General features: G+C 41.4%; 1 protein-coding gene across 3 annotated transcripts in view; it reads left to right on the plus strand.

Moving 5' to 3' along the window:
- Positions 1-25,871, plus strand: part of STAC (SH3 and cysteine rich domain) — a 100,711-nt gene that overhangs the window by 66,701 nt on the left and 8,139 nt on the right. For 2 of the 3 annotated variants that reach the window (XM_059939152.1, XM_059939153.1), the window contains exons 7-10: positions 7,035-7,099; positions 8,447-8,535; positions 24,697-24,748; positions 24,843-24,980. In XM_059939152.1, coding sequence (XP_059795135.1) covers positions 7,035-7,099; positions 8,447-8,535; positions 24,697-24,748; positions 24,843-24,980 — 344 coding nt within the window. The remainder of the gene's footprint in view (positions 1-7,034; positions 7,100-8,446; positions 8,536-24,696; positions 24,749-24,842; positions 24,981-25,871) is intronic. The other variant, XM_059939154.1, reaches the window with a different exon arrangement.

A 25,871-nucleotide genomic window follows, 5' to 3' on the forward strand; every position in this document is an offset into this window, starting at 1 on the left:
CCTGCGTTGTTACCTTGGGCTGAATGCATTCTCCTGGCAGAAGTTATCCCTCGAAGCTCTAATACCCGCAGGTGAAGCACCAGGGATGCACCACCTTGGACAGATTTTCCACTTGACTGAGTGTCCCTGCCATTTCCAGACTGGAAGCAGGACTTCTGCATCAAATACCCCATAGCTTCTTTGTCAGCTGCTGTCTTACAAGGTATCACTTCACTTCCTTAGCTCTAGGAATCCATTCATTCTCTTCTCTAGTTAAGATGGGGCCTCTGCGATTCCCTCAGGCAGCGCCCCATGACCCTCCTTTCTAATAAGCGTCAGCGTCCATTAGGGCCCCTTTTGCCAAGCCCACCCAGCTGCTAAAGCACACTGCTAGGGTAAGAAGTCTTTGGCATCAAATGGGGAGAACAATACTTTCAGATCAGTGCAGACATCCGTCAAGCACTTAGCAGTGCCATTAGAAAGACAAATCAGAGAGTGCCAGCTGCCAGAGGACCTCGTGGCAGAGCAGTAACCCTGCAGGACCTCCCAGCCCACTTCTGTCCAGCATTGCAGATCCAGCAACTGAATTTGGTGAGCAGCCCTGGAGTTTGTCAGTATCTTAGGGCCAAACTCACCAGAGGCTGGAATGTAAGCCAGAGCTGCATTTCAGTGCTGCAAGTCTGTCAGCTCTTCTGTCCCCTGAGTCTGAGTTCTGCCTGCCTTCTTCCCCTGACACTTCTCACCAAATCGCAGGGGGCATCCTCATCATTAATTGCACTGGACATATTTGGTCCTTGGCCCCTCCTTGCTGTGGAGGTAGATGCTGGACTTCACTTAGTGATCATGTGGTCTTCAAGAGACCTAGCCTCTCTCTGCTTCAGTCACCTCACCTCTAAAATGAGCATAATAATAACACAAATCCATAGGGTGTTGTGATCTTTAAATGAGATAACAAAGGTAAATGCTATCTATACACTGATGACTCTGAAACTTCATTCCTAGCATTAGGCCTCTTTGCTGCCTCTGGATGCCTGTAGCCTACTGGAAATGGCCATCTGAATGGAGAGCAGGCATCTTCAAGTTAACACACCCAAATGGACTCTTGATTCCCTCACTCACCCCCCACCCCCGCCTACCAAAACCAGCTCTTCCTCAGTTGCTCCTGCTTAGTTGTAGGAACGCCATTTTCCTAGATGATCAGGCCAAGACTTGTGGCATCAGCCTTGACACCCTTCTTCTCACACCTCTTATCCAATCTGTTGGCAGATCTTATCTGCTGCTCTTCAAAATCACACCCAGCATGGGCCCACATCTTCCCTCTCTGCCTCCACCATCCTGGTCCAGCTTTATGGATGCTGTCACCCATTCCTCAGTAGCTGAGGTCTCTTTTTGCCCTGGGGATTTCTTTACTCAAAAATGGTCTTCTTAGGGTTTTATAATGTGAACAGCTGTATTTAGGGATCGTCAGTGTGAAGCACCATTGCTATTAATGAAGTCATCGTCAGGTCACGAAGTGTCAGAGATGCAGCCTAGAGCCTCACTAATCTACATGTGGCCCATGGCCCAGCGGTCTGGGCAGAACTTGAGAGCCCATTAGAAATGCAGAATCTCAGGCTGCCCCAGACCTGAAAAATCAGAATTTCCATATAGACCTGTGATTCATATGCTTGTTAACATTTGAGAAGCCAGATTAGAGGCCATTTAGTCTAACCCCTCTCCTCCAATATACACACACAAACAGGGACACACAGACATACACACACAACAAATACTGGATAGATAAGGAAATTGAGACGTGGAGTAATACACTCAAGGACACAAAGTTGATGATTTGCTGTCTCTTTCATGTTAAGGGGCATTTTCACAGTCTTATTCAAAGAAATCTGTTGAAAGAACTTAGCAAGTGATAAACCTCTAAAAAGCTTTGGAGATCTATTAGCTATTCCTTTGATCAGCAGTAGCTTTCTTCATGTGCACTCTTAGAAGCGAGAGGGATTAATTATGCATCAGCTTGCTTCAAAACGTGTTCCCTTGATTTGGATTTAATGCTCTGTCCACGTAGTTTGAGAAACAACATAGAGAAAACACCCTGCTTATACAGTCCAAGTTCCCACTCGTCTTCTCACAGCCTTGGCAAGGAGATCTTCCGGTTCTGCTTTACTTGTTTCATGTATGTTCTAAAATGTACATAGGGCACACAGGTATTATTTCTGCCAGCCAGATGTTATGTTAAAATCCTTGAGAAATATTTCCAAGGCCACCTCAGAAGAAGGTACAATTCATACTCATGTCTTTAGTGTTAAGAGTGCAGTCTCTGCTTTCTCTCTTATAAAAGCTCTTGGGTAGATCTGAGTGTTTCTGGTTGTTGTTTTCAACGCTATTCCTGGGTGGATCAGAAATATACATGGGCAAATTTGTTGGTCTTCACCTTTGGCTTAACTGCCAGAAACTCCACTGGAAGCAAGGTCATGAGCAGAGAGAGAAGCATCTATCTAATACATAGCCTCAAAATGAGAAAAACTCAAGGAGAAATTGACAGAACTATTAGGAAATTGGCATCGCGCTTCATAATGAGAGATTTTAACACTCCTCTCAGTCACTGGCAAATCAGATAAACAAAAAGATTCAGTACAGACGTGGAGGATCTGAGGATGCACTTGACAATCCAAATCTAATTGACTTTAAAAGGATGCTCCAAAAGAATATATATCTGAATCACTTGGCTGTACACCTGAAACTAACACAATATTGTAAACCAACTATACTTCAATTAAAAAATAAGATAATAAAAAATTAAATTAAAATTAAAAGGACACTCCATCTAACAAATGGGAAATTCACATTCTTCTTAAGAATGTATGGAACTATTATAAAAATTGGTGAGACTTCCCTGACAGTCCAGTGATTAAGACTCCGCACTTCCACTGCAGGGGGCGTGGGTTCAGTCCCTGGTCAGGGAACTGAGATCCTGTATGCCACACAATGCAGCAAAAACATAAATAAAATTGCTCACCTACTGGACCATAATGCAAGCTTCACACATTTCACAGAATTAATATGATACAGAACACATTTTTCTGACTACAATGCAAACAAGATAGAAATCAATATTCAAAATATAACTAGGAAAACCCATACTTTAGGAAATTAAAAACATATTTTTAAAAAGCTCATATGTCAAAAAAAGTCATAATGAAAATTGAAATATATTTAAAACTGAATAATAATGAAAACACACCTATCACAACTTGTGGAATGCAGCTAAAATTGTGCCTAGAGTATTTAGCGCTAAAATTATTCCACTAAAAAATAAAAGCTGAAAAGTAATAATCTAAGCATCATATTCAAGAGGTCAGAAAAAGAAATAGAACAAACCCAAAGAATGCAGAAGGAAGGCATTAATAAAGACAAGAGAAGAAATTATTAAATGACACAGGTAGGTCAATAAATTCTAAGAACAGTTCTTTAAAAAAATAAAATTTACAATCACTAATAATTTTTTAAGTATAAGAGAGAGAGAGATGAAACAAAAAGTAATAAAAAAGGAGGAATGTAACAGAGTTTGACAAGAAAGAATCTTATGACCAACTTCACACCAATACATTTAAAACTGTTTTTAAATGGACAGATGCCAAGAAACTTATCAATGACCAAAGTCTGACTCAAGAGGAAATAGAAATACATAGAGAACTTGACTTTGCTTCCAATTATGGTGGAAACAATCAATATTTTAAGATTTTGCACAACAAAAATACCAGGCCCAGACAACTTTATCCCAGACAACTTTATAAATAAACTCTACCAAACATTTTTTTTTAAATAAATTTATTTATTTTTGGCTGCTTTGGGTCTTCGTTGCTGTGCGCAGGCTTTCTCTAGTTAGGGTGAGCGGGGGCTACTCTTCGTTGCGGTGCACGGGCTTCTCATTGTGGTGGCTTCTCTTGTTGCAGAGCACAGGTTCTAGGCACGCGGGCGTCCGTAGTTGTGGCACGTGGGCTCAGTAGTTGTGGCTCACTGGCTCTAGAGCGCAGGCTCAGTAGTTGTGGTGAACGGGCTTAGTTGCTCAGCAGCACGTGGGATCTTCCCAGACCAGGGCTCAAACCCATGTCCCCTGCATTGGCAGGCGGATCCCTAACCACAGCACCACCAGGGAAGTCCCTCCTTAAATGTTGGGTAGAGGGACTTCCCTGCGCCACAACTACTGAGCTGGAGCTCTAGAGCAAGAGCCACAACTACTGAAGACCGCGCGCCTAGAGCCCGTGCTCGGCAACAAAGAGAAGCCACCGCAATGAGAAGCCCGCACACAGCGACGAAGAGTAGCCCCCGCTCGCCACAACTAGAGAAAGCCCACACGCAGCAATGAAGAACCAATGCAGCCAAAAATAAACAAACAAATAAATAAATTTATTTAAAGAAGAACATTTGGGCTTCCCTGGTGGCACAGTGGTTAAGAATCCACCTGCCAATGCAGGAGACACAGGTTCGAGCCCTGGCCCGGGAAGATCCCACATGCCGTGGAGCAATTAAGCCCATGTGCCACAACTACTGAGCCTGCACTCTAGAGCCCACGAGCCACAACTACTGAGCCCGCGTGCCACAACTACTGAAGCCTGTGTGCCTAGAGCCCATGCTCCACAACAAGAGAAGCCAGTGCAATGAGAAGCATGCAGCAACGAAGACCCAACACAGCCAAAAATAAATAAATAAATAAATAAATTTTTTTTAAAAAAATAAATAAATAAAGAAGAACATTTAAGGAAGGTAAGATTTTCGGATTACATAAGCTCTTTCAGGACAACAGGAGGTGCACGGGAGCACGGGCAGCAGCATTCTCTAACTTAATTTATGGGACTGGTGTAATACCTCAAAATCAAAGGAAGACAGCCCAAGACAGAAAATCGCTGACTAGTCCCCCTCGTGAATATGGATGCAGAAATCTGAAACAAAATCATCTTAGTGCACTGAATCCAATAATGCATTTTCGAAAAGCAGTGCATAATTACCAAGTTGAACTTGTTCCGGGGATGCAAATGTGAGTCAATGTCAAATAAGCTGATAATGTAACTTGTACATGACCAGGTTAAAGAAGAAAAACCAAATCATCATCTCGAGGCAGACATGGGCCTCCCAGGACTGCAAAGTAAAAAAGAAAAGACGGAATATAGAAAAGGAAAAGAGGAAAGCTCTTTGGGGACTAGCAAAAACTAAAGATTCATTTTGCATCTGTAACATAAGAAAATATGCCTGTGTAATGCACGTAGATTTTGAATGTGTCCATGGTGAAATCAATGGCCAAATTATTTTTAATGAAATGAATTAAAAGTACCAAACATAAAAGGTGTCTGATACATTTTTTTGGTAAAATAGTTACCTTTCTTTATGCCTTTCCCCTCAAATCAAAGTCTTAGAAATAGCCAGGAGGAATGGGTTTTTTAAAAAATCATTTTTTTTTTTGACAGTGTTACAGTTCTGTTTGCAACCATATAGCTGAAAACACATTGGGAGTCACTTCAAATAATTTTCAGCATAGTTCACAAAATGATACACATTTTTGTGATGGCTAATAGATAGTCAATGAAAAGCTAAAATAATGTGAAATTACAAAATTATAAAATCAGTCAAACTGAATATTGCATATGTAGTCCCCCTTTTAGATCAATCAAGAATTTCCTAAGATGCTCTTCCCATGTTTCCATTCAGACATTCAGTGTTCTTTAAATGTATCCAGTTTTATACTTATGGAATCCAATTATGCCAAGATTTCAGGTAATCACTTAAAACCAGAGAAAATTGTTGCTCGTCTCTACTCTTTTTAAACCGGGAAGTTGCGTAGCCAAATATTGAGGCAGACAAGGCCCTTCATTTTCCTACAAAGCAGAGCGCCTCCAGTGACTGCATATTGGCTTCCTAGGGATAATGGAATTGCACCCACAGGCTCTGGAACTATAAACCATGGGCAACAGATGTTTGCTAAGCATCAGTACATTTACAGGGGCTCTTGTTCTGAAGTGTGTTTTCTACATCACAGTTATTGAGTCCATTTTAAGGACAGTGGAGATTGTCGATGCACTAACTGAAAGAGGGTACAGAGCTTTCCGTGGTGCGTTTCTCTTCCTCTCCTGGTATCCTTGATCCTCTGAAGGAGGACCAAAGGGAAGACTAATGTGTTACTTTTGAATGTCAAGTCATCTAAAACGTAGATTAATTTCACCACTACAACCCTATTGTATAGACTCGGAAACACTTGCTACCTTTTATTTTTATTTAAGAAGATACATGATGTTGGTCTCTGAGATAGTTGTGACTGACTGGACTAGCTAAGGCAGAGCCTTCCATACCCATCAGGGACCTCCCACAGCTGTGTGTGTGGACAGTGAAAACTCCTGCCCATTGTAAGAAGCCTTATTCTTCAGCGAAGGCCACAGAGTGGCTGCTTAAATGCAAAAGGCAGAGAATTATGTATTCTAAGAACAAACTAAATGAGAAACCACTATTTAATTCTCTTTCTCAACAGCAGCCCCAATGCATTGACAATAAGAGATTGAGGAAGTATTTTGAAGTTTAAAACTAAAGCTTTACTCTGCAAATAGAATGTAGAAATCATTAAGAAACTAGAGTCAAGATATTGAATAGAGATCAAAGAATCTGATATTTGAAAAACTGAATTCAAATACAATTAAATTGGGCCATAGCTCACCTACCATCCCCTTAACAAATGATTTGATACATTTAACAAAGATTAATGACATGGTTTCGGCTCCTGAGAAGAACTCTGCCAAATGAGACCAAGCAATGCAGGAGAATGTGTGCTGGCCTGGAGGCCTGTACGAGGGTGTGGGCGTGCAGAGGGGGTGGTGCAAGATGCTCAAGGGAGACAGGGGGAGCATCACGTGGAAGATGACACGAGAGCTGGGTCACTGAGGATGAGGAAAAGGCGGGGAGAGGTCAAGTCGAAGGTATGGTGCTGGGAAGAAATAAAGCTACATCTTTCAAGCATGTTTCCAAAACATGGTGACTGGATTCATAAAGCTCCTGCTTTTTCTTGTCTCCTTCAGTGTTTACGTATCCAGAAAATGGCACTGACGATTTCAGAGACCAAGCAAAGAACATAAACCACCAGGTATTTGTGGACGTCTTGGAAAACAGACCAGACAGGGTCTTTAGATCATTCTGTAGGTCACCACCCAAGTGGGTCATGAAATTGATTTAGGGGGGCCCAGACCAGCATTTTTAGAGAATAATGTAGCATAAGGTACATAGCATAGACAGTATTGAGCAAAACAAATACTACAGTGCATCCGGGGTACAAAGGATAAGCATTATACTGTGTGCTTTTGTTTCTGTTATGTATGTCACATACAAGTTGATATATGCTCTACAGTGTGTTAATTATATAATTATGTAATATATTATGACTATTTTAAAGTGCATAAGTATATATTTATTACATTTTATGTTAATTTACATATGCAATTAGAATAGAATAATATTGCATAAAGTACTTGAGCTTTGGATAGCAGAGCGAATCACAGATAAAAAGAATGTAGTTGTGTACAACTTTTGTTTATGTTTGCTATATATGGCATATATTTATTATATTATGCATTTAAATATAGTATACAATTATATATTACATATATAGTATATACATATATAATGATACAACATACAATATCTGTTACATATTATATAATTTTAAATTATGTATGTTATAAAGCATAAACATTTACACAGGATTAACATTTATGTAGTTAATAATAATAGCTAATGTTTATTCAATACCTGTAAGACTCTTGTATAGTGTACAAATCGGGGACACAGTAGAATCGACCTCACAGGGCTGTTGTGTGGTTTGAGTATGCTAATCCATGTACCATAATGCCTGGCACACAGTAAGCTATCAAAAATGATAGCTTTTATCATCATTACTGCAAGGTTTCATAGCCAGTAGATGGTGATACCATAACATAAATTAAATCAGTCTAATGCCAAAATCTGTACTTTTTCCACAACATGAACGAACGAATTTCAGGATGAATATACCCAGATCCCTTTGATATGCTAGATACAAAGTTGTAGGCTAACTGATAAAAAGTCCACCTTAGGAAATGGAAGTTGTTTACTACTATTCACATGTCTCCTGTCTATAGAGAGAATATTCTCTTGCCTGGGCCCACCTTTCATGAACAACTATATCAAAGAAAAAAACTGATTTGAAGAAAATTGCAGTATTTCTGACAAAGAGTTCTACATAAATGTTTTCAAATAGTTTGTGGTGAAATCAAACTCAGCCTGGAAATTAAAAATAAATCTATGTTTGGAACAAAGTATTTAATAACAGTTAGGTATTTTAACACTTAACATCCATACGCTGGAATTACATTTAACTTCTCCATTTCCTATTTTCTTTCTTCTCTCCATTTCTTCCTCCTTCCTTCTCTCACTTTTCTTTTATTTTCTCTTTCAGGGACCTCTTTCCAAAGACCAATTACAGATGAACACCTATGTTGCCTTGTACAAATTTTTACCACAAGAGAATGAAGATCTGGAAATGAGGTAAAAATATTCTTAAAGGAAAAAAAAGAATGAAAGAAAAATTTTAAGTCAGTATCATTCCATGTGAAAAAATATAATTCAATCTGCGCTACCTCCAAGTGTCTTAGAGCAACAATTGTCAAATGTTAGTGTGCAGGGCTGGTTAACACGGATCACTGGACTTTGTCCTGGGGGTTTGTGACTCAGCACGTCTGGGGTGGGGCTTGAGAATCTGCATTTCTAGCTGGTCTGCAAGTGGTGCTGATGCTGCTGGTCCAGGGACCACTCTTTAAGAAGCGCGGTTAGGGCTTCCCTGGTGGCGCAGTGGTTAAGAATCCGCCTGCCAAGGCAGGGGACACGGGTTCGAGCCCTGGTCCGGGAAGATCCCACATGCCGCGGAGCAACTAAGCCCATGCGCCACATCTACAGAGCCTGTGCTCTAGAGCCCATGCGCCACAACTACTGAGCCTGTGTGCCTAGAGCCCGTGCTCCACAACAAGAGAAGCCCCCGCTCGCTGCCAACTAGAGAAAGCCTGCGTGCAGCAACAAAGACCCAACGCAGCCAAAAATAAATAAAATAAATAAATAAATAAATAAAGCAGTTAGCACATCATCACCAGAGCTGCTGCTGGGAGTTTTCATGAAGGTTGAGCATCAGATGCACTTGGCATCCTGTGGGGTCTAATAGGGAACCAAAAATGTACTTACTGCCCAAATTAACACTGATTGACCAATCAAATTAAAACTCTTTGTTCACCCTGCTGGAGACTGGCAGCTCCCCCTGGCTCCTACCCGGAGCTACTTCTGTTTCAGGAACCATCCCACTTCATGGTAACTGAAACGGGAGGACAGGTGAGCCTCGGGGCCCTCGTGAGGTCTGACCCCTTCTCTGGACCACAGTCTCTTCGCGTTTCAGGGGTAGTGTGACTGGAGTCAGTCCTGTGTTCACACTCTCCTTGCTGTGTGACCTTAAGCAGTGTCTGAACATCTCATTACTCTGGTTTCCTTACTTATAAACGAATAATAATGACCTTTTCCCCTTAAGGCACTTGTGAGGGTGAAATGAATAAGGTTCCTAAAACATACAGCACCGTCATGGTAAACACTCAGGAACTGGTAGTCAGTAAGGTGTTTGCCATGTCGTGTTCACTGGCTTGTCTCAAAGAAAAGAACTCACTCCTTCCCTCCATTTATGACCCAAAACACAAGTAATCTCAGGAGAAGGCTTTGGTGTTTTCTAGTCCTAGAGCGGGATACAAGGGGCTGCTTTTGTAGCCAAATGGGCCCTTAGAGATGGGTTCTTTCCTCTTCTGAAGAGCATGGAGAGAGAAATTAGCACAGAAGACCATTTAAATGTCAGAGTATTAGGGAAATAGCCTCCATTTTTATGGCGGACTCCACTTGTCCGAGTGCCGTGTAGGTCAAGTTATCAGTCACCGGTCATCCCTGACGATGGCTCTGGAACGCCTTGTCTCCACCCGGGAGCTCTTTGAACGTTTCCGCATCTCAGGTCTGTGCCATTTCCCCGGCATGGTCCCTCTGGCTTTTGCCTGAATATGGTTTCTCCTCAGTGAAATCAGCCTTCTCTTCCACTTTCCCCAAAGCCCCTTAAAAGGAGAGAGCTACCCAAAACCTCCATTTAGACCCTGTTTCCAGGGTCCCATATGCCACCAGGGTCAATGTTGGCAGCTCAGCTGCCCCTCCTGGTGCAACACCCAGAGGGACTCCGTTGCAGATGTGGGTGTCCTGCAGGAGTCTGGGAACTCCCCTGCTCACACCCAAGGTCAGTTTTCATTATTCGTCTGTGGTCTGCTTCCAGTTGATTCTTGGACCTTTCCAGGGCAGAGTTCAGGCCTGGTTCCTAGCTCCTTAGATTCCTTCAGACAATTAGGTTATTGTACATCTGAATGTTCTCCATCCTTGAGGAGGAATCACCGTGCTGAACTCACTGGCTGGAGTTGTAAACATTACCTAAACAGCCTGGCTTAGGTGCAGCAGGATGAGATGGCATTTGTCAGGTGAAGCCCTATTCCATCAAAGATACAGCAAACTCTGCTAGTCAGAGCCTGCCTAGAATTCATCGCCGAGGTGGTGCCTTGCCCTCAACTGACAGTCCACATTAACTATCTGCTGACTTAAATTTACTTTGCAATAAATAGTATACTGGGTCCTTCTTGAGATTATCATTTGGGTGTCTAGAATTTAAAATTTAACAACTCCCCTTTATGCAGATCCCACAGTTTTGTATTAGAAGATTGTTCTGAAGTCATCAGGTGGAAAAAGTAACTCCAGAGAAATCCAGACAATTATTGGGGTACTGAGGAGTAAAGTCTAGCTGCCTGGCAGTGGTCGTAAGTTTTTATGCTTAAGTTAGTCGGTTACAGGCCTTTAAAAGTCAAGTTGTCTGGTCACGAATCAAACGTTTATAGTCTGCTTCGAGGCAAACCAGGACTGTTCATTCCCAGAAGTGAAATGTCTGCGTTACATAGACTGCAAGATTGGAGTGATAAATCATACTCATTTTTTTTGCAAAGAGATTGTAGGTTCCCATTTTAAAAGCCAAGCTCTTGATTTAGAATGTGTAAGGCAATGCTTCGGGGATTTAGTATCATTCCTTGAATGAACTGGGGCTTTGTGAATTATCTTTTTCTCCTTAAACCATGCGGTAGAAAAAATCCTTTTAACAAAATACCATTCTCATCTCTCTTTTCTGACAATAGGGCATCTTACCTAACTTTCTGAACCTCTGTTTTCTCATCTTGAAAATAGTGATAATAAGCCCTGCCCTTGTAGGATGGCTGTGATTAAATAAGATAACATAATAGGAGCTTAATAATATTGGTTCCAATCAGTTCTGTTCATACTCCAGAGGTAGATGCTTCCTTTTCAGACTTAAGAAGTGAGAGAGAAAGAATGACATACGACATGGATTCACCGAATGTTTAGGAATAAAGAGTGTGGGCATCACTTGACCTGGATTTAAGCCCTAGCCAAGCCACTCACTTAGCTGTGTGACCCCCAGGAAGCCTGAGAAAGTTCCACAAGCCATCTGAGCCTCTGCTTCTACACTTGTGAAAGGAGATAATCATTGTGCCTGCCTTAGATCTGCTCATGACACTCAAATCTTTGTTTAAAACTCTGTAATGTCCTCCCACTTCCTTGGGTCAAGACCAGAATATTTACAGGGACCTCCAGGACCTGCACAGTGTCATCCCTGGTGACTTCTCTGCTTTGTCTTGCACCATTGTTCCCCTCACCTCTCTGCTCCATCTTTTATTCCCCAAAAGGACCACACTACCACCTGCCAAGGAATTTTTCTTCCTGCGGTCTGCTCCTCCTCTCCTCTCACCCTCCTACCCATGCACCACCACCACCATCTCACACACACACATACACACACCTTCCAGCTGACTATTATGCACCCACTAGATCTCAGCTCATATTTCTCTTCCTTGGTGCAGCCTTTCTTGATACGCACAACCTGGGTGAGATCCTCTGTTACATACTTTCGTGACACCATATTTCTTTTCTTCAAAGTACTTATCTCACCTTGTATTTATATATTTCTTGAGTTACTTGGTTAACTTCTGTCTCCCTTGTAAAGCCCATGAGAACGAGTCTGTATTTGCGAACCCTTATGTCCCTGGAGTGTAGTACAGTTCTTGAGATATAGTAGATACTTAATAAATATTTCATGAATGAATGAATGAGTATTGTGGAGATTAAATGAATGAACTAATGTCGTGCCTGGCATATACAATTAGTGGGCAAAGAAAGTCCATGATAACATAATGGAAACTATAAAAGAGGAAGCAAACCCAACACAGAGGGTTTAACCAGGACCTGTTTCCTGGAGGAGATGGGCTTTGAGCCCAGGATGAATATGATTTGTCCAGAAGAAACTGTAGAAAAAGAGACCAAAAGTAGTCCATAGTCGTATTCACAAAGAACAAGAGTTTAAGACAATTTGGCAGAAGCCCTGCTAAGCCAAACGCAGTTTGGGCATGGAGGAGTGAGCCTTAGAGAGGAGGAGCCCAGAGTGCTACCTCCTTATTCTTAGGGCAATGGTACTCCTCTTAGAATTTCTGTGGTTCCATCGCTGGTCTCCAAATGCTGTCTAAAGGCAGAGGCTTCACACAGTCAGCTTTGCTACAGTTTCAGGGCAAACTTCCTTCATACATTCATCTGCTGTTACCTCCCCAAATCTTTGGAGCTTACAGATCATGATAATCTTCCCACCGTCATGGGCAGAGAGCGGGAGAGAACAAGGGCATAAGGCAGAAAGGAGCAGTGTCTAAGAGTCACACCTGGGTCTGCCTTCCAGCTCTGACACATGCTAGCTACATCAGTTTGAGCAAATTGTTTATAATCTCTTGCAGCCTCCGTTTTCTCCTTCCTAGGGAGACGGAGTATTTAACGAGATAATGTAAAAAAAAAAAAAAAAAAAGTGAGATTTCATGCCCAGTACAAAGTGAGGTGCACAATATATATATATATATATATATATATATATATATATATATATATATATATATTTCTGGCTGCATTGGGTCTTCGTTGCTGCGCACAGGCTTTCTCTAGTTGCAGCGAGCGGGGGCTACTCTTCATTGCGGTGCGCAGGCTTCTCATTGTGGTGGCTTCTCTTGTTGCAGAGCACAGGCTCTAGGCACGCGGGCTTTCAGTAATTGTGGCTCACAGGCTTTAGAGCACAGGCTCAGTAGTTGTGGTGCACGGACTTAGTTGCTCCGTGGCATGGGGGATCCTCCTGGACCAGGGCTCGAGCCTGTGTCCCCTGCATTGACAGGCGGATTCTTAACCACTGCGCCACCAGGGAAGCCCACACAATATATTTTAGATACCTTCTCTTCATAATTTGCATCTTTTCACAGTATGTTTTATTTCCTGGTCTTCTGATCAATTACCCTAAAGATATATAATAGAGAAAACACACTTTAAGTCTCCGTCTCGCCTTTGAGCACATCCAAGGAGACTTTATCTAATTGGTCTGGTGATAAGGATGCTGTGACACCCTGCCCCTCATCTCCTGAGTAGGTTTTGTGGTTGCTGACGTGACATGCTCTAGGTATGGAATTTCACCACTGATACACAAGTTGTGATGCCATCATGCAGGGCTCTCCAGACCGTTGCTGATGATTTGAGGTCTCATAACGTTAAAGAGGCACCCGGGTTCCTCTGAGTGTAATGAGTGTGTGTAGTAGATAACTTTCTGTCATTAAGGGTCTTAGACAATTTCCACCAAAAACCCTTCCTATCAAGTTTTTGAGGAGTCCTGAAAATTACACTTTATGGAATGCCAGCTTAATTCATGAGCAAAGCTTTTTAAAATGCTAGTTGAAATACAAACTGGAGAACCCCATTATAATCAGGACTGGCTTCATTATCATCCTACACTGCCTCGTGAATTCACAAAGGTCATGTGTCAATCATTCTGGCCAAGTGCGTGAGTATGTGTGTGACACATCACATATGCACATACACTCCCACACACTCACAGATACACACAAACTCACACACTCATACACATACATATGCACACTCAAATACACATGCATTTTTACACACACATATTAGCAAAAGCTTGATAACCCATGCTTAGCCTTTTGATGAAAGTAAATCCTGCCCTCCACATTTACACTGTAACCAGCCTCATTACCCTCACTGCTTCTGGGTTCAGAAGTCTGCAAAACATTCATGGAGATATCACTTATTATTCACACCAGCACATCTTTTTAAAATCAATAAGAATAACTCTAGTGGCTTTGCCAAGTTGACATACCATTTAAATAATCAGCAGATGTAAAAAACTTTGAGTAAGCACAAACCCCTAAAACACGGTAGCAACTCTGAAATAAAAGATCAAGAATAAATAAAAGACTCTAAGGTTCAAATACATATTTTAGTGACCATACCTATTCTGAAGAATCCATTTTGGTTTTCCACATCTAAATCATTTTCATTTTTATTATTTCTCCCCAGATGGATTTATATGATAATGGCCATGTTTCATAAGGGGGAAAAAAGAGAGGAAAAAAATTCTTATGGGTCAAGAGAGGGAATGAGGAGACTGCTGTTCAAATATTATTAAAATTATTATAAATATTATTTATAATATTTATAATAATAAAATATTATTTAAAATTATTAAATTTTAAGGGAGATACAAATTAATTGCCACTCCGTGTGTGTGTGTCAGAACACCTAAATTTGGGGGCCTTAAAAGAAAAACATATCTTCTTTTGTAACTCCAAGTTAGATTCCTGATTTATAGTCTTGAATTGCCAGATTCTTTCTTGGAAGCAGTGAGTCCTGGATTTTTCCATGGGTGAGTCTGAACAAAGCCAAGCAACCCGTTGTCTCATTAGCTAATATTCACAAGAACCTCTGGAGATGGGATGGCCTGAATTCATCTCTTCCTGATTTATTGAAAGCACCACTTGAAATCAGGTTAAAAGGGATTTTAACCCTTGTATGGCTGTTTCCAGGATTTGTTTCATCTACCCACCACTCATCACGTGGTGAATGAGCATGTACTCTCTGCAGGGTGAGCAGTTCGCAGGCCCTGTTCTCAAAGAGCTCCAGTGGCCATAAGGCTGAGAGCCCTAGACAAGAAAGTACCTCCAATGTGAGGTCTTGTGGGCGGGGATGTAGTCCAGGATGCTGCTACTGCACCTCAAGAAGGCATTGAACCATCACCTAGGAAGAATCAATGCTTCCGACCACCATCATCCCACTGCAGAATAGGATTGTGACCTAAAACTTAAGAGGAAGAGAGGAAGGAAACTAATATTTAGGGAGCATCTACTATGTATCAAGTTCTTTACAATACATCATTTCATTTAATCTTCAAAAAAAAAAAAAAAGAAGGCATTGAAGCAGCCTTGGGAAGCCAGAGAAGGCTTTTCAAGGAGGTGGCATCACAGCCTAGCCAAGGCTTCCAGATAGAGGGGACATGGGTGCCTGTGCGGCTTGGATAGTGAGCAGTCATTCTATTCTCTCTTTCCAGGGAGGAAAGGATAACCGAAGAATAGGTTGAACTATAGAACAAGAGAATTATTTTAAGAGGTGCCAAATGTGAGCCAACTGCAAACCCCATTACAAAAGAAGTGGTGGAAATTCATCGCAGAAGCATATTTAGATTCTTACCTTCCTCCCAGTCTAGCGAATGGACTAGGTGTCCAAGTGTAGCAAATGGACACCAAGCTGTTTAGTTCACATTCCAATGAGACAGTTTATGGTCCTTTACCCTTTTGAGGGGAGGGAGGGAGAACCAAGTCCAAGAACTCACAAGTGGAAAGTGGAGGCTCGGAGCAGTTACCCAGGGAGGCTGACCCTCAGTGCACTTGTCTTTCTCCCACCCGAAACCTTCCATCCTACATTGACTGTGGTAGGTTTTCTCTCTGATAAGGTTGACAATTTATATTAATCAGCAGATTCAGATAATGCATTACTTTCTCCCATTTTGGCCACTCACATCACTCCTTATAAATCTATTTGGATTATTAAGTCGGGTTCAAAAGAACAGGAAGCTTGTGATCTATACAGTGGGTTCATGAAAAGTCACTCCTGGTCAAGGATAATTTTTAAAAATTAAGATAAAATCACAACTGTTATACAATTATAAAATGAGCACATGTCAGAAATTTAATTTGAATCATTAATGAATGAGAGAACCAGTACAAAGGAGAATTCACACAGCACCCATATATAGGCAATTAGGAGTGCTGATGTGAATTTACAAATAGATGCAAAACTGGTCGATATTCACAGGGTAGTAATTGACTACATTCTGCCAGACACAATTCACTTGCATTTCTATAGATAAGGATCATTTGCATTATTGCAGAGATGTGCAATAGCTCAAAGACATTGAAAGGGGGAGGTTACCCAGAAGGGCATACCACACAGATGGTATGGTGTCATAGGACACCAGATGAGTCATCGGTTTTGCCCGTTTCAAAGTCTTCCAAATTGTCCCTGACAGCCCCTTGCATTCTTTTAACAAATCTGTGGGGTTATTCAAGCAAGTAGTATCTTACAGAGAAAATTCTGGTTAGGATGGTTAAACCACGTGTTCCAATCCTTAAGAATCTCCTGGAGAATGTTATTAAAATAGAGACTCCTGGGCTGCACCCAGATCTAGAGAGTCATATCCCACTTGGAAATCTGTATGGTTAAGTATTTCTCTGGATTCTGATTACCTGCCAGATTTGAGAGCAACTGTGACCTATCTGACTTCTCCAAAGATGCGTAGTATGCCAGTGGCCAACCCAAAATGCAGGTTTCCTGACCCTCAGCCAATGCTCAGTACACTGGTCTGCATTGGGGCTTTTTATTTGGTAATGTGCTTCACTCTGTAAGGTTTTATAAACCCTCCATAAGATAAGAAAAGGAGAGCCCTTGAGACAGGGTAGGACAAAATAAGACTCTTTTGGTGTCTCGTTTCCATTCTCTAAGTACATTACTGCTTGGCAAATGCATCAACTTAATTAAAACTAAACGTAATTCTTATGTACCAATTTGATTTAAAAATAATCTTCACAGTCACCAGGACATCAAAATGCAATTAAGGCTATTTGAGGAAAGTCTCTGATGCATATTATGCTCTGATGCTGCACTATGTCAAGAAACCCAGATCTTCCTGAATGTCACTAATGTGTTTAGGAGCCTCCCTCTCACTCAGATGCCTTTTTCAATTAGGTTCTGGAGAGCATGATCCATGACAGTTCAGGAACATTTACCAAATCCCATCCAAATGGCCCTTTAGCTGAATGCTTTTTCTCTGAGCTGGTCTCTGGAATTGAGAAGATGCAGGCAGTCTTATGGATGCCAGGCTTAAGACAAAATCAAACTACAGAGTTCAGGAGTTCCTTGTTATCGATCCATGTGCTCAGACTGTAAAAGGCTCTGGACCAGGATTATAGAAATTGAGAAATGGGTCTAGCGAAAAATTAAGCAGTAGATCTAAAATTAATGGAGCAGTTTGGCTGGCTCCTTTTTTATTCCCCTTGTCTTGGTTTCTCCAGGAGATCTGTTTGGGCCCAGTGACCATGGCTGATGTAAGCTTGATTTGGGGGTTCTTCTTGCCTAATGAATGGGAAAGTGTTAAGAAATTTTAAAAATCCCCAAATAGTTGCAGGGTAAAATGGGCAATTCCAAGGAGTTTTCACAAAGTTTGGGTGGTACAAGAGGCAGCCGGATCTAGTAGAGTTAGTGGTGGAATCAAACCCTGCCTATAAGTGGTAAAGTCTCTCTTGACCTTCTTACTTGTGTGAAAATGCTACTGGTCACGCCCACTTCATTCAGTGAACATTGCCGTCCCCTCCAGGCTGTGTGGGAGCCCCTCAACCCTTCCATCATCTCCCCTGCAATCAGCCACCTGCATGGTAGAATCCTCACTCCACCCCGGGCCCTGCCACACCTTTGTGGTCACTACCTGGAGTCAAGGGGCAAAAGAGATGAGGGGTGGGGGCATGAAGAGAGGGAAACACTTTTCCGAAACTGTGAATCACATCAAACTTCAGCGTCGGAAGCCACTTAAGAGGTCAAAGGCTATCACATTACGGAACTGTCCCTGCCAGAACCTCATTTAAAAGTACTGATTACTAAATCTCATTTCCCAGTGAAAAATTGCATTTTTAGGAGGAAATTAGAATTTTTAAGCCTTTATTGTATATCAGCCACAGTGCTGAAGACTTCCGCATACGCATTCTCATTTAATTCACATAGCAATTTTGCCAAGTAAATATAGTTCACTGTATAGAGATGGATATACAGATATAGATATAATGCATAGTTTGTAATTATGTAAATATAATTGAGGTAGCTGAGTCTCAAAGAAGCATGTATGTTTGCGATTTTTGTTTGGGGTCAATTCCACACATATTTGTGCCCCTCGAGCATATTTCTTCTCAGTTAGCAATGGCACTATAAGTTACCAGTTTACATGTCTTTCCCCTTTGAGATCACCAACATCTTGATGGCAATAACTATGTCTTAACAACCATAATAGCCACCATCTCTTGTGGGCTTATCTAAACGTGCTTCACAAGTATTAACTCATTTAATCCTCAAAAAAATTGAGGTAGGTACAATTATTATCTTCACCTGACAGATAAGAAAACTGATGCATAGAATAATCCTTTCATCTTTGTACCCTGAGTGCACACCCAACACCTAACGTGTCATAAGCATTCAAAAAATACTTGAATGCCATATAATTTCCTTCGGCTCAATAGACAAAGATGGAGGGATAAAGAAAGACAAATTTCCTTTGTTGTCCAAAATATTCAGTACATCCAAAACATTATGAAAGCAAAGAAGGCCCAGAGCATCCTGCCTTGTCCATGCGATTCCCATAGGAGGGCCGAGCTGAGGTCTCAGGTTGTCTCAGACAGTGGAGAAGGTATTTCTCGGAAGCAGTGACCTCATCGGAAGGGTGTCAGTTATCTCCACCCCTAGGAATCTGTGCTCTATGTGGGGACTGGAGAGAGGCTGGATGGGGGGCCTCAGGACAGCTCACAATCCACCCTCCAGGAGCTCCCACCCATGAAAGACTCAACCATCTTCATAACACCTTGCAGAAGAGTTTTCTGTAGATAGCCAGGCTCGCTTGCATCATTCATACGCTGCATGTACACTGTGCCCTCTGCGTCCCTGAAACCAGTTTACTTGGTTGAGGGCGAGATGAGTTCTGTGTCCAAGTGGAAAATCGAGAAATGAGGGAGGCAGAGGACTGCTGGAAGTGACCCCAGATAGCAACCATCAGGCTCACATGCACATACACGTAAACACACACACACACTCACACACAAGCTCTGTCCTCCTCACCACGAAGCCACGATTCTGTAGTTAGCTTTGTTATTTTATTCCTACTCCTACTGATAGCCCACAGTTCCCTCATCATTTCAGGATGTTCCATGAATCATGACATAACCAACCTGAAAATTTTCCTCTGGGTTTAAGACCAATTTTACTGAACAAACAAAAAGAAAAGGCCAGCTGCGGTGTTCTGATCTATCTGCTCCAAGTAGGAGGCTCATGCTTGTATTGTTTCTGAAGAGCATTGTACTTTTTATCAATGTATAAAATTCTGGGTTACAATACAGCAGAATTTTTACCTGAACTTAGGATGCTCTGATTGATTGAATTAAGCAAAAGTATGCTTTTTTTTTTTCACTATTTGGGAGCCTGACGAGTTCATCTCCAAGATTTGGAAATAGAGAGTTAAATTATAAAATCTATATATAATGGATCAGGAACATAAAGTCACCTGGAAGAAAGAAAATAGCTGTTAGACCAGAGCAGGACTTTCTACTAACATGCCTGGAGTGTGATAATGTGAAATAAGAAAGAACTGTTTCATGGAAAGGGGCCTGGTCAGCCACAGAGGCATGAAAAACAGCTAGAGACAGAGAGTCATGTGCTGGCAGTGTCCATTCTAGGACCAACCAAGGGAAGGAGAATTTTAAGCATTAGCCCTCCATTCCTCCAGGATCAATGGCAAGGCTCCTCCTAGGTACAGCAGGTAGGCAGAGTGTTGACTTAGTTCTTTGATGGCAGGACATGGCACTCTGACACCACAGGTAGGAGAAAAGAACTAAGTTGAGAACAGGTTAGAAGAGAACTCACAGTTGAGAGTGTGAAGGGCTGCCACACAGGGCCACACTGGCCGACCAGGGAGTCAGGGTAACAGCAGCTGGAGCTGTAGGGGCAGCTTACATATGGTCAGCAGCTGGGATTAGTGAGGTTTCCCAGGCTTCCTGTGGGTTAGCTAATTTGAATAATTTCACAGGCTCCAGGGTGCAGAGGCTGTCCCTAGCTGTCTGGTACCTGGCCCCAGGGCGTTTAGGGATGGGGCTGGTACATAGTGCCCCGGAGCATCTGAGCCTCATAAGGGAAGTGGTGTGGGTGTTGATTTAATCAAATGTTTAAGGGGGAACTGACCAATCTCTTGCCAGAGTTTCAAAACTGGTCCAGACATATCTTAAAAAATAAATTTAAAATCTTATATTACACAGAGTGATTTTTACCTTGCATGCCTACTCAGATCAACTGCCTGGAGCCCAGTGTGGGAAAGGATCTAAAGCAGCCTCAGTGGGGAAGAATGCTGGGAAGAGAAGAAAAGAATGCCAGGCAGAGGCAAGAGGGCAGTAGAAATCCCACAAGCCACATGTGTGCTTGCCCAGATGTTAGAGAGTTGTTGTCTTGGATTCAAGTGCCGCCCTAGAGCAAGATCCTCCCCAAAGTGAAAAAGAGACATTAGCTGTCTCTGCTTGATGATTAGAGTATTTAAATCATATCATTAGGGGTCCACTCTTATTCTTTGTGACTGCATCCTGTTTATTTCCTTCATATATATTTATTAGTTATATATACACATTCTATATGTATTAAAAGTTTAATTATGCATTTGCTTGTTATCTATCATTCTCACTAGAATATTAGCTCCAGTGAGGACTTTACTCACCAAAGTATACCCAGTGCCTAGTAAAATCACTCTTTCAGAGTCAGTGTTCTGTAATATTTGTTGAATGAGTGGGTAAACAAAACAACAAAGGATGAAGGGATGAATGTAATTCTTCTCACTCACCAAGGAATTTTAGATGCTGGCAGTGCTCTTTTATAGGAAAAGACAGAAACCCCATCACGCTGTCAGGATGTCAGGATGTCTGGTCTTTCTCATAAAATTATAGCTTGTATTCCAATGAGTGCCTTATTCTAATGTGTGGTTTAGTTAACATAGGTCATGGGCTCAGGGACTGTCCACATCTGGGCATGGTGAAGACTGACTCTCTAGACCATAAAAATAGAAGCTGGATTCAGGCAGCACTGTTTTACACCCTTAGAAAAGTCGCCTCTTCCAACCTTGATTCCCTACTTAACAATTTCTACCGAACCATCAGCAAAGTCACTGTAGTTGCTAACACATGGTTTCTTAGGTTACTAGGCTAAATAAAAACTGCTGGAGCTAGAAGGACTTTTCTACATTGACTTTTATCCTTGCTGCTTAATTAAATCCCTCACCTGAGAAAAGAGTGATTTTCAGCCTTCTCACTTTGTGTGGCATCAGCATGATACTGTGACTGTTGAAATACCAAAATGCCAGTTGTGTTTAATGCTTCAGGTGCAACAAGCCTGTTGTATTTGGAATCCCCTAAGAAGATAGATATTAACTGAAAATTGAAAATGACAGCAGAGGAGTTTGAACCAGAATAGCAAAAGGAGCACACAAATCTACTTCCCTTCTTGCTCCAATCCCTTAAAGTGTCAGAAAATATATTTTTTAAAGAATACATCCATCATAGTACTAGAAAATAAGAAATAACACTATCAGAGACCAAAAAATCTTAGGAGTTTCCTGGGAGACTACAGCAAATAGAGAACAAGGCAGATGACCAGAGACCAAAGGATGCTCAGGAAAAAAAACAACTTTAAATGTAAGAGCACAGAAGAGACACTGAATTCACAACAAGTTCATTAAAGAGCATGATGATGTCTTGGTGACTGAATTGTATTAATGGCCCCAGTTCTTCACCAACCCTGTATCCATACCCTTTGCCATGAGACTTTACAGTTCCTCTCACTGCAGAGTTGCTTTGCCCAATAAAATGAGGCAGAAATGAAAATGTGTCAGTTCTGAGCCTAGGCCATAGAGGTCTTATGTGTTTTTCACGTTTCCATTTGCTGCCCTGGCAATGCTATGAAAGTCCAAACTGACCTTCTGGGGTATGAGAAACATGGAATAAGGCAAAATCAACCCAGTCATCCCAGCCAGCAGCCAACACCCAAGAATGTGAGTGAGTCTTTGAGGTTTGGGGGCTGTTTGTTACACAGCATTATCATTGCAATATATAACTGATACAGAGTCCCAACAGTGTTCATAACACCGTGTTACTACTTAGAATGAGAAATAGGCAGCAATGGTGTTTGACTCTAGAATTAAACCATTACCTGTACTCTAAAGAAAGGGAACCCCTGCCCAAGGAGGGCTCCTGTGTGGGCACAAAAGACTGAGAAAGAAAAAGAATTGTGTTGAGATAATTCTGGACCTCCAGAGCTTCTAGAGAGCAGGAGGGAAGGAAAAGATAGCTCTACTTAGAGGAAAATAATCTAACCTTCTCTCTCCCCGGGGTTAAGACAGCCGCCCTTGTTTTAGCCATTGGGGTGGTGGTAGGAGGCTCCAGACTGCTTGTCTGCTATACTCTCAAGCATCCAAAGATGAGATGCGTCAACTGACACACCCTGCTCTCTTAAGCAGAGCCTGAAATTGACCCTCATACATTGCAGATACAGATGTATGTGATAGCAGAGAAACTTGCCCAGCGATTCACACCCTCTGTTTTCAGTTATGAATATAAAGAGACAGCCGAGAAACAGGTGTTGGAGAAAATCCCTTGATATGAAGGAGAAGTAAAGTAATATGATAAAGAACAGGCTAACTAATCCTAGTGAAAACAAATCATTCAATAAAGGGAAGAAATATTGTTTTAAATATATAATAATATCCTCAGAAAGATCCATCATACTATTCCATCCATAACATAAAGTGACAAATGTTAAAAGGAAACTTTCAGAAAATAATACAGAATGCTTGGAAATTCAATTTTTTAAAAATTCTCAGTATTATAATAAATATTAGAAGAGACAAGCCCATTAAGCAATTAGGAAGATTAAATTGAGAAAAATTTTAGAACAGAGTTGTTTTTTTGGGAGGGTAGGGGTTGTTATTGTTGTTGTGTTTTTTGGCTGCATCGGGTCTTAGTTGCGGCATCCGGGATCTTTCCTCACGGCGCACGAGCTCTTCATTGCGGCGTGCGGGCTTCTCTCTAGCTGTGGCAGATTCTTTACTACTGGACCACCAGGGAAGTCCCAAACAGAGTTTTTTTTTTAAGATAGAAAATGTGTAAGAAAGACAAAAGATATAGATAATTGATCCAGCAGGTCCAACATGTGTTGCATAGAAATTCCAGGAAGAAAGAAGAGAGAAAAATGAATGGGAGAAAACAGTGAAAAAAATAGACAAGATTTTCCCAAGTTGAAAAAGAGTACAATCTTCAGATTGTAAAAGTGTCATTAGGTGCAGAGAAGGAGGAATGAAAAGACACATCCACACACACACACACGTGGATGTGAAAATCAAATAAGAAGTGGCAAGTAATCACCATATCTACAACAATACCAAGAGCAAAAACATTATGTAATTCTTCAGTTAAACCAAGTAATTCTTGATGAAGGATATAACAGACACACACACAAGTCTAAAACAAAATTCCAGATTATACCAGCATAAAAGGTGGCAGACAAGGGAAGTGGAACTAAGTAAAAATGGTTTCAAGAAGGTACTGAGAAGATATAGCTGATAATAAAGATAATGTCTCATTCCAGATGTCATTAGTAAACAAAAGAAACAACCAAATACATCTATATCTCTATATAAATGTCAGTGCATGAAAAAGGGTCCAGAAGGAGGCACAGGAAACCACTCACAATGGTCACCTCTGGGCAATGGGAGGAGGATTATGGGGCAGAATATGAAAAAACTCCAGTTTTCATATTTCAGACTTCCAAATTTTAGAGGTTTTTTCAATGCAAAGATGATCATCTGGGGGCTTCCCTGGTGGCGCAGTGGTTGGGAATCTGCCTGCCAATGCAGGGGACACGGGTTCGTGCCCCGGTCTGGGAAGATCCCACATGCCACGGAGCAACTGGGCCTGTGAGCCACAACTACTGAGCTCTGCGCGTCTGGAGCCTGTGCTCCGCAACAACAGAGGCCGCGACAGTGAAAGGCCCGCGCACCGCGATGAAGAGTGGCCCCCGCTCGCCACAACTAGAGAAAGCCCTTGCACAGAAACTAAGATCCAACACATCCAAAAATAAATAAATAAATAAATTTTTTTAAAAAGATGATCATCTACGTATAGTATAAAAATAAAGCTAAAGATTATTTTTAAAATACAGCACAGAAATTACACTTGCTTTCAGTATCTAACAAAGCTATTTTCATGGGTGGGAAGAACAGGTAAAAGTCATGTTTATTTTAGTCCTATTTATTTTAGGATTATTTGTGTAAGTGAAAAGCTACCACTTCTGACTTTAAAGGACCATCTTTTTCTCTTTTACCCCCTCTACTTCCCCACCCAACTCATTCCTTCTTCATTTTAGGCCAGGAGACATGATTACTCTTCTAGAGGACTCCAATGAAGACTGGTGGAAAGTAAGTATTTCTTTTTCTTTTTGAAAAGTCATTTGGTAAATATAATCACAATGAATGCTACAACTGTGGATGCATGCCTCCTTTTTCCTTTCAGGGGAAAATTCAAGACAGGATTGGCTTCTTTCCAGCCAACTTTGTTCAGAGAGTACAACAAAATGAGAAGATTTTTAAATGTGTTAGAACCTTCATTGGGTGTAAGGAACAGGGGCAGATAACACTGAAAGAGAATCAGGTGAGTAAAGCACACAAACTCATACCAAGTATGACCAAAACAGAGTAACAGTCATTTTGACAAATAGCAGTACATGTAAGTCTGAATAAGTGGAGTCACAAGCGAAGTATTCACTTTGAGAAAAGATATTCTTAGTCCAATGATATTAGTGTAGGAGGATCTAAACATGCAAAACCAAAATGTTAGGAAGCTCACTTGCCTTCCCTGGGAACCAAACATATAGATTATATATTATTTACAGAGCTTATATACCTACATTTTTTTGAACTTCTATACATGGCCTATAAATGAGGAAACAAAGGTTCATAGAGGTGATGTGCCTTGCTTAAGGGGCAAAAACTTGGTAAGTGGCCAGGCTGGAACTTAAAGATAGGTCTGCAAGCTTCAAGTCAGTGCCTTCCACTGAGCCATGTGCCCTGGACAATGTGGAACAAACTGGGAATGTCAAGTGCCTTTTGCATAGTTTGGTTCTCAGGGAAGCAAGTGTCCTCAGGGCAAGTGTACTAGGACCAGAAGGGCCCTTGGAAACAAATTCTTGCTCATACAGAAGCCCTACTGAGTCATTCTTGATTACAGGCAATGGAATCACCCTCATCAGACTGAGACCCCATCTCTAATGCCATAAACATCCCACAAAGGAAATGGGACTTTTCCCAGCTGGATTCCACACCAGTGTTTCAAACTTCTCCAAGATTACCCACTGTATCCTTCCTGTTACAAAATCTGGGAAGTCTTTTGAATGAAATACATTCGGGAAGGATGTTCATCTTTATTGGCAAAGCATTATTACATAATTTTGCTAGCTTGTTTTATTTTTTTTCTCAGAATAATCTTGTGCTTCCCCATTTGAGATTAAACATTGTTTTATGTTGTTAAAATACAAATCAGTGA

This window comes from Balaenoptera ricei, chromosome 11, assembly GCF_028023285.1.
Source record: "Balaenoptera ricei isolate mBalRic1 chromosome 11, mBalRic1.hap2, whole genome shotgun sequence".
NCBI classification, from domain to species: domain Eukaryota; kingdom Metazoa; phylum Chordata; class Mammalia; order Artiodactyla; family Balaenopteridae; genus Balaenoptera; species Balaenoptera ricei.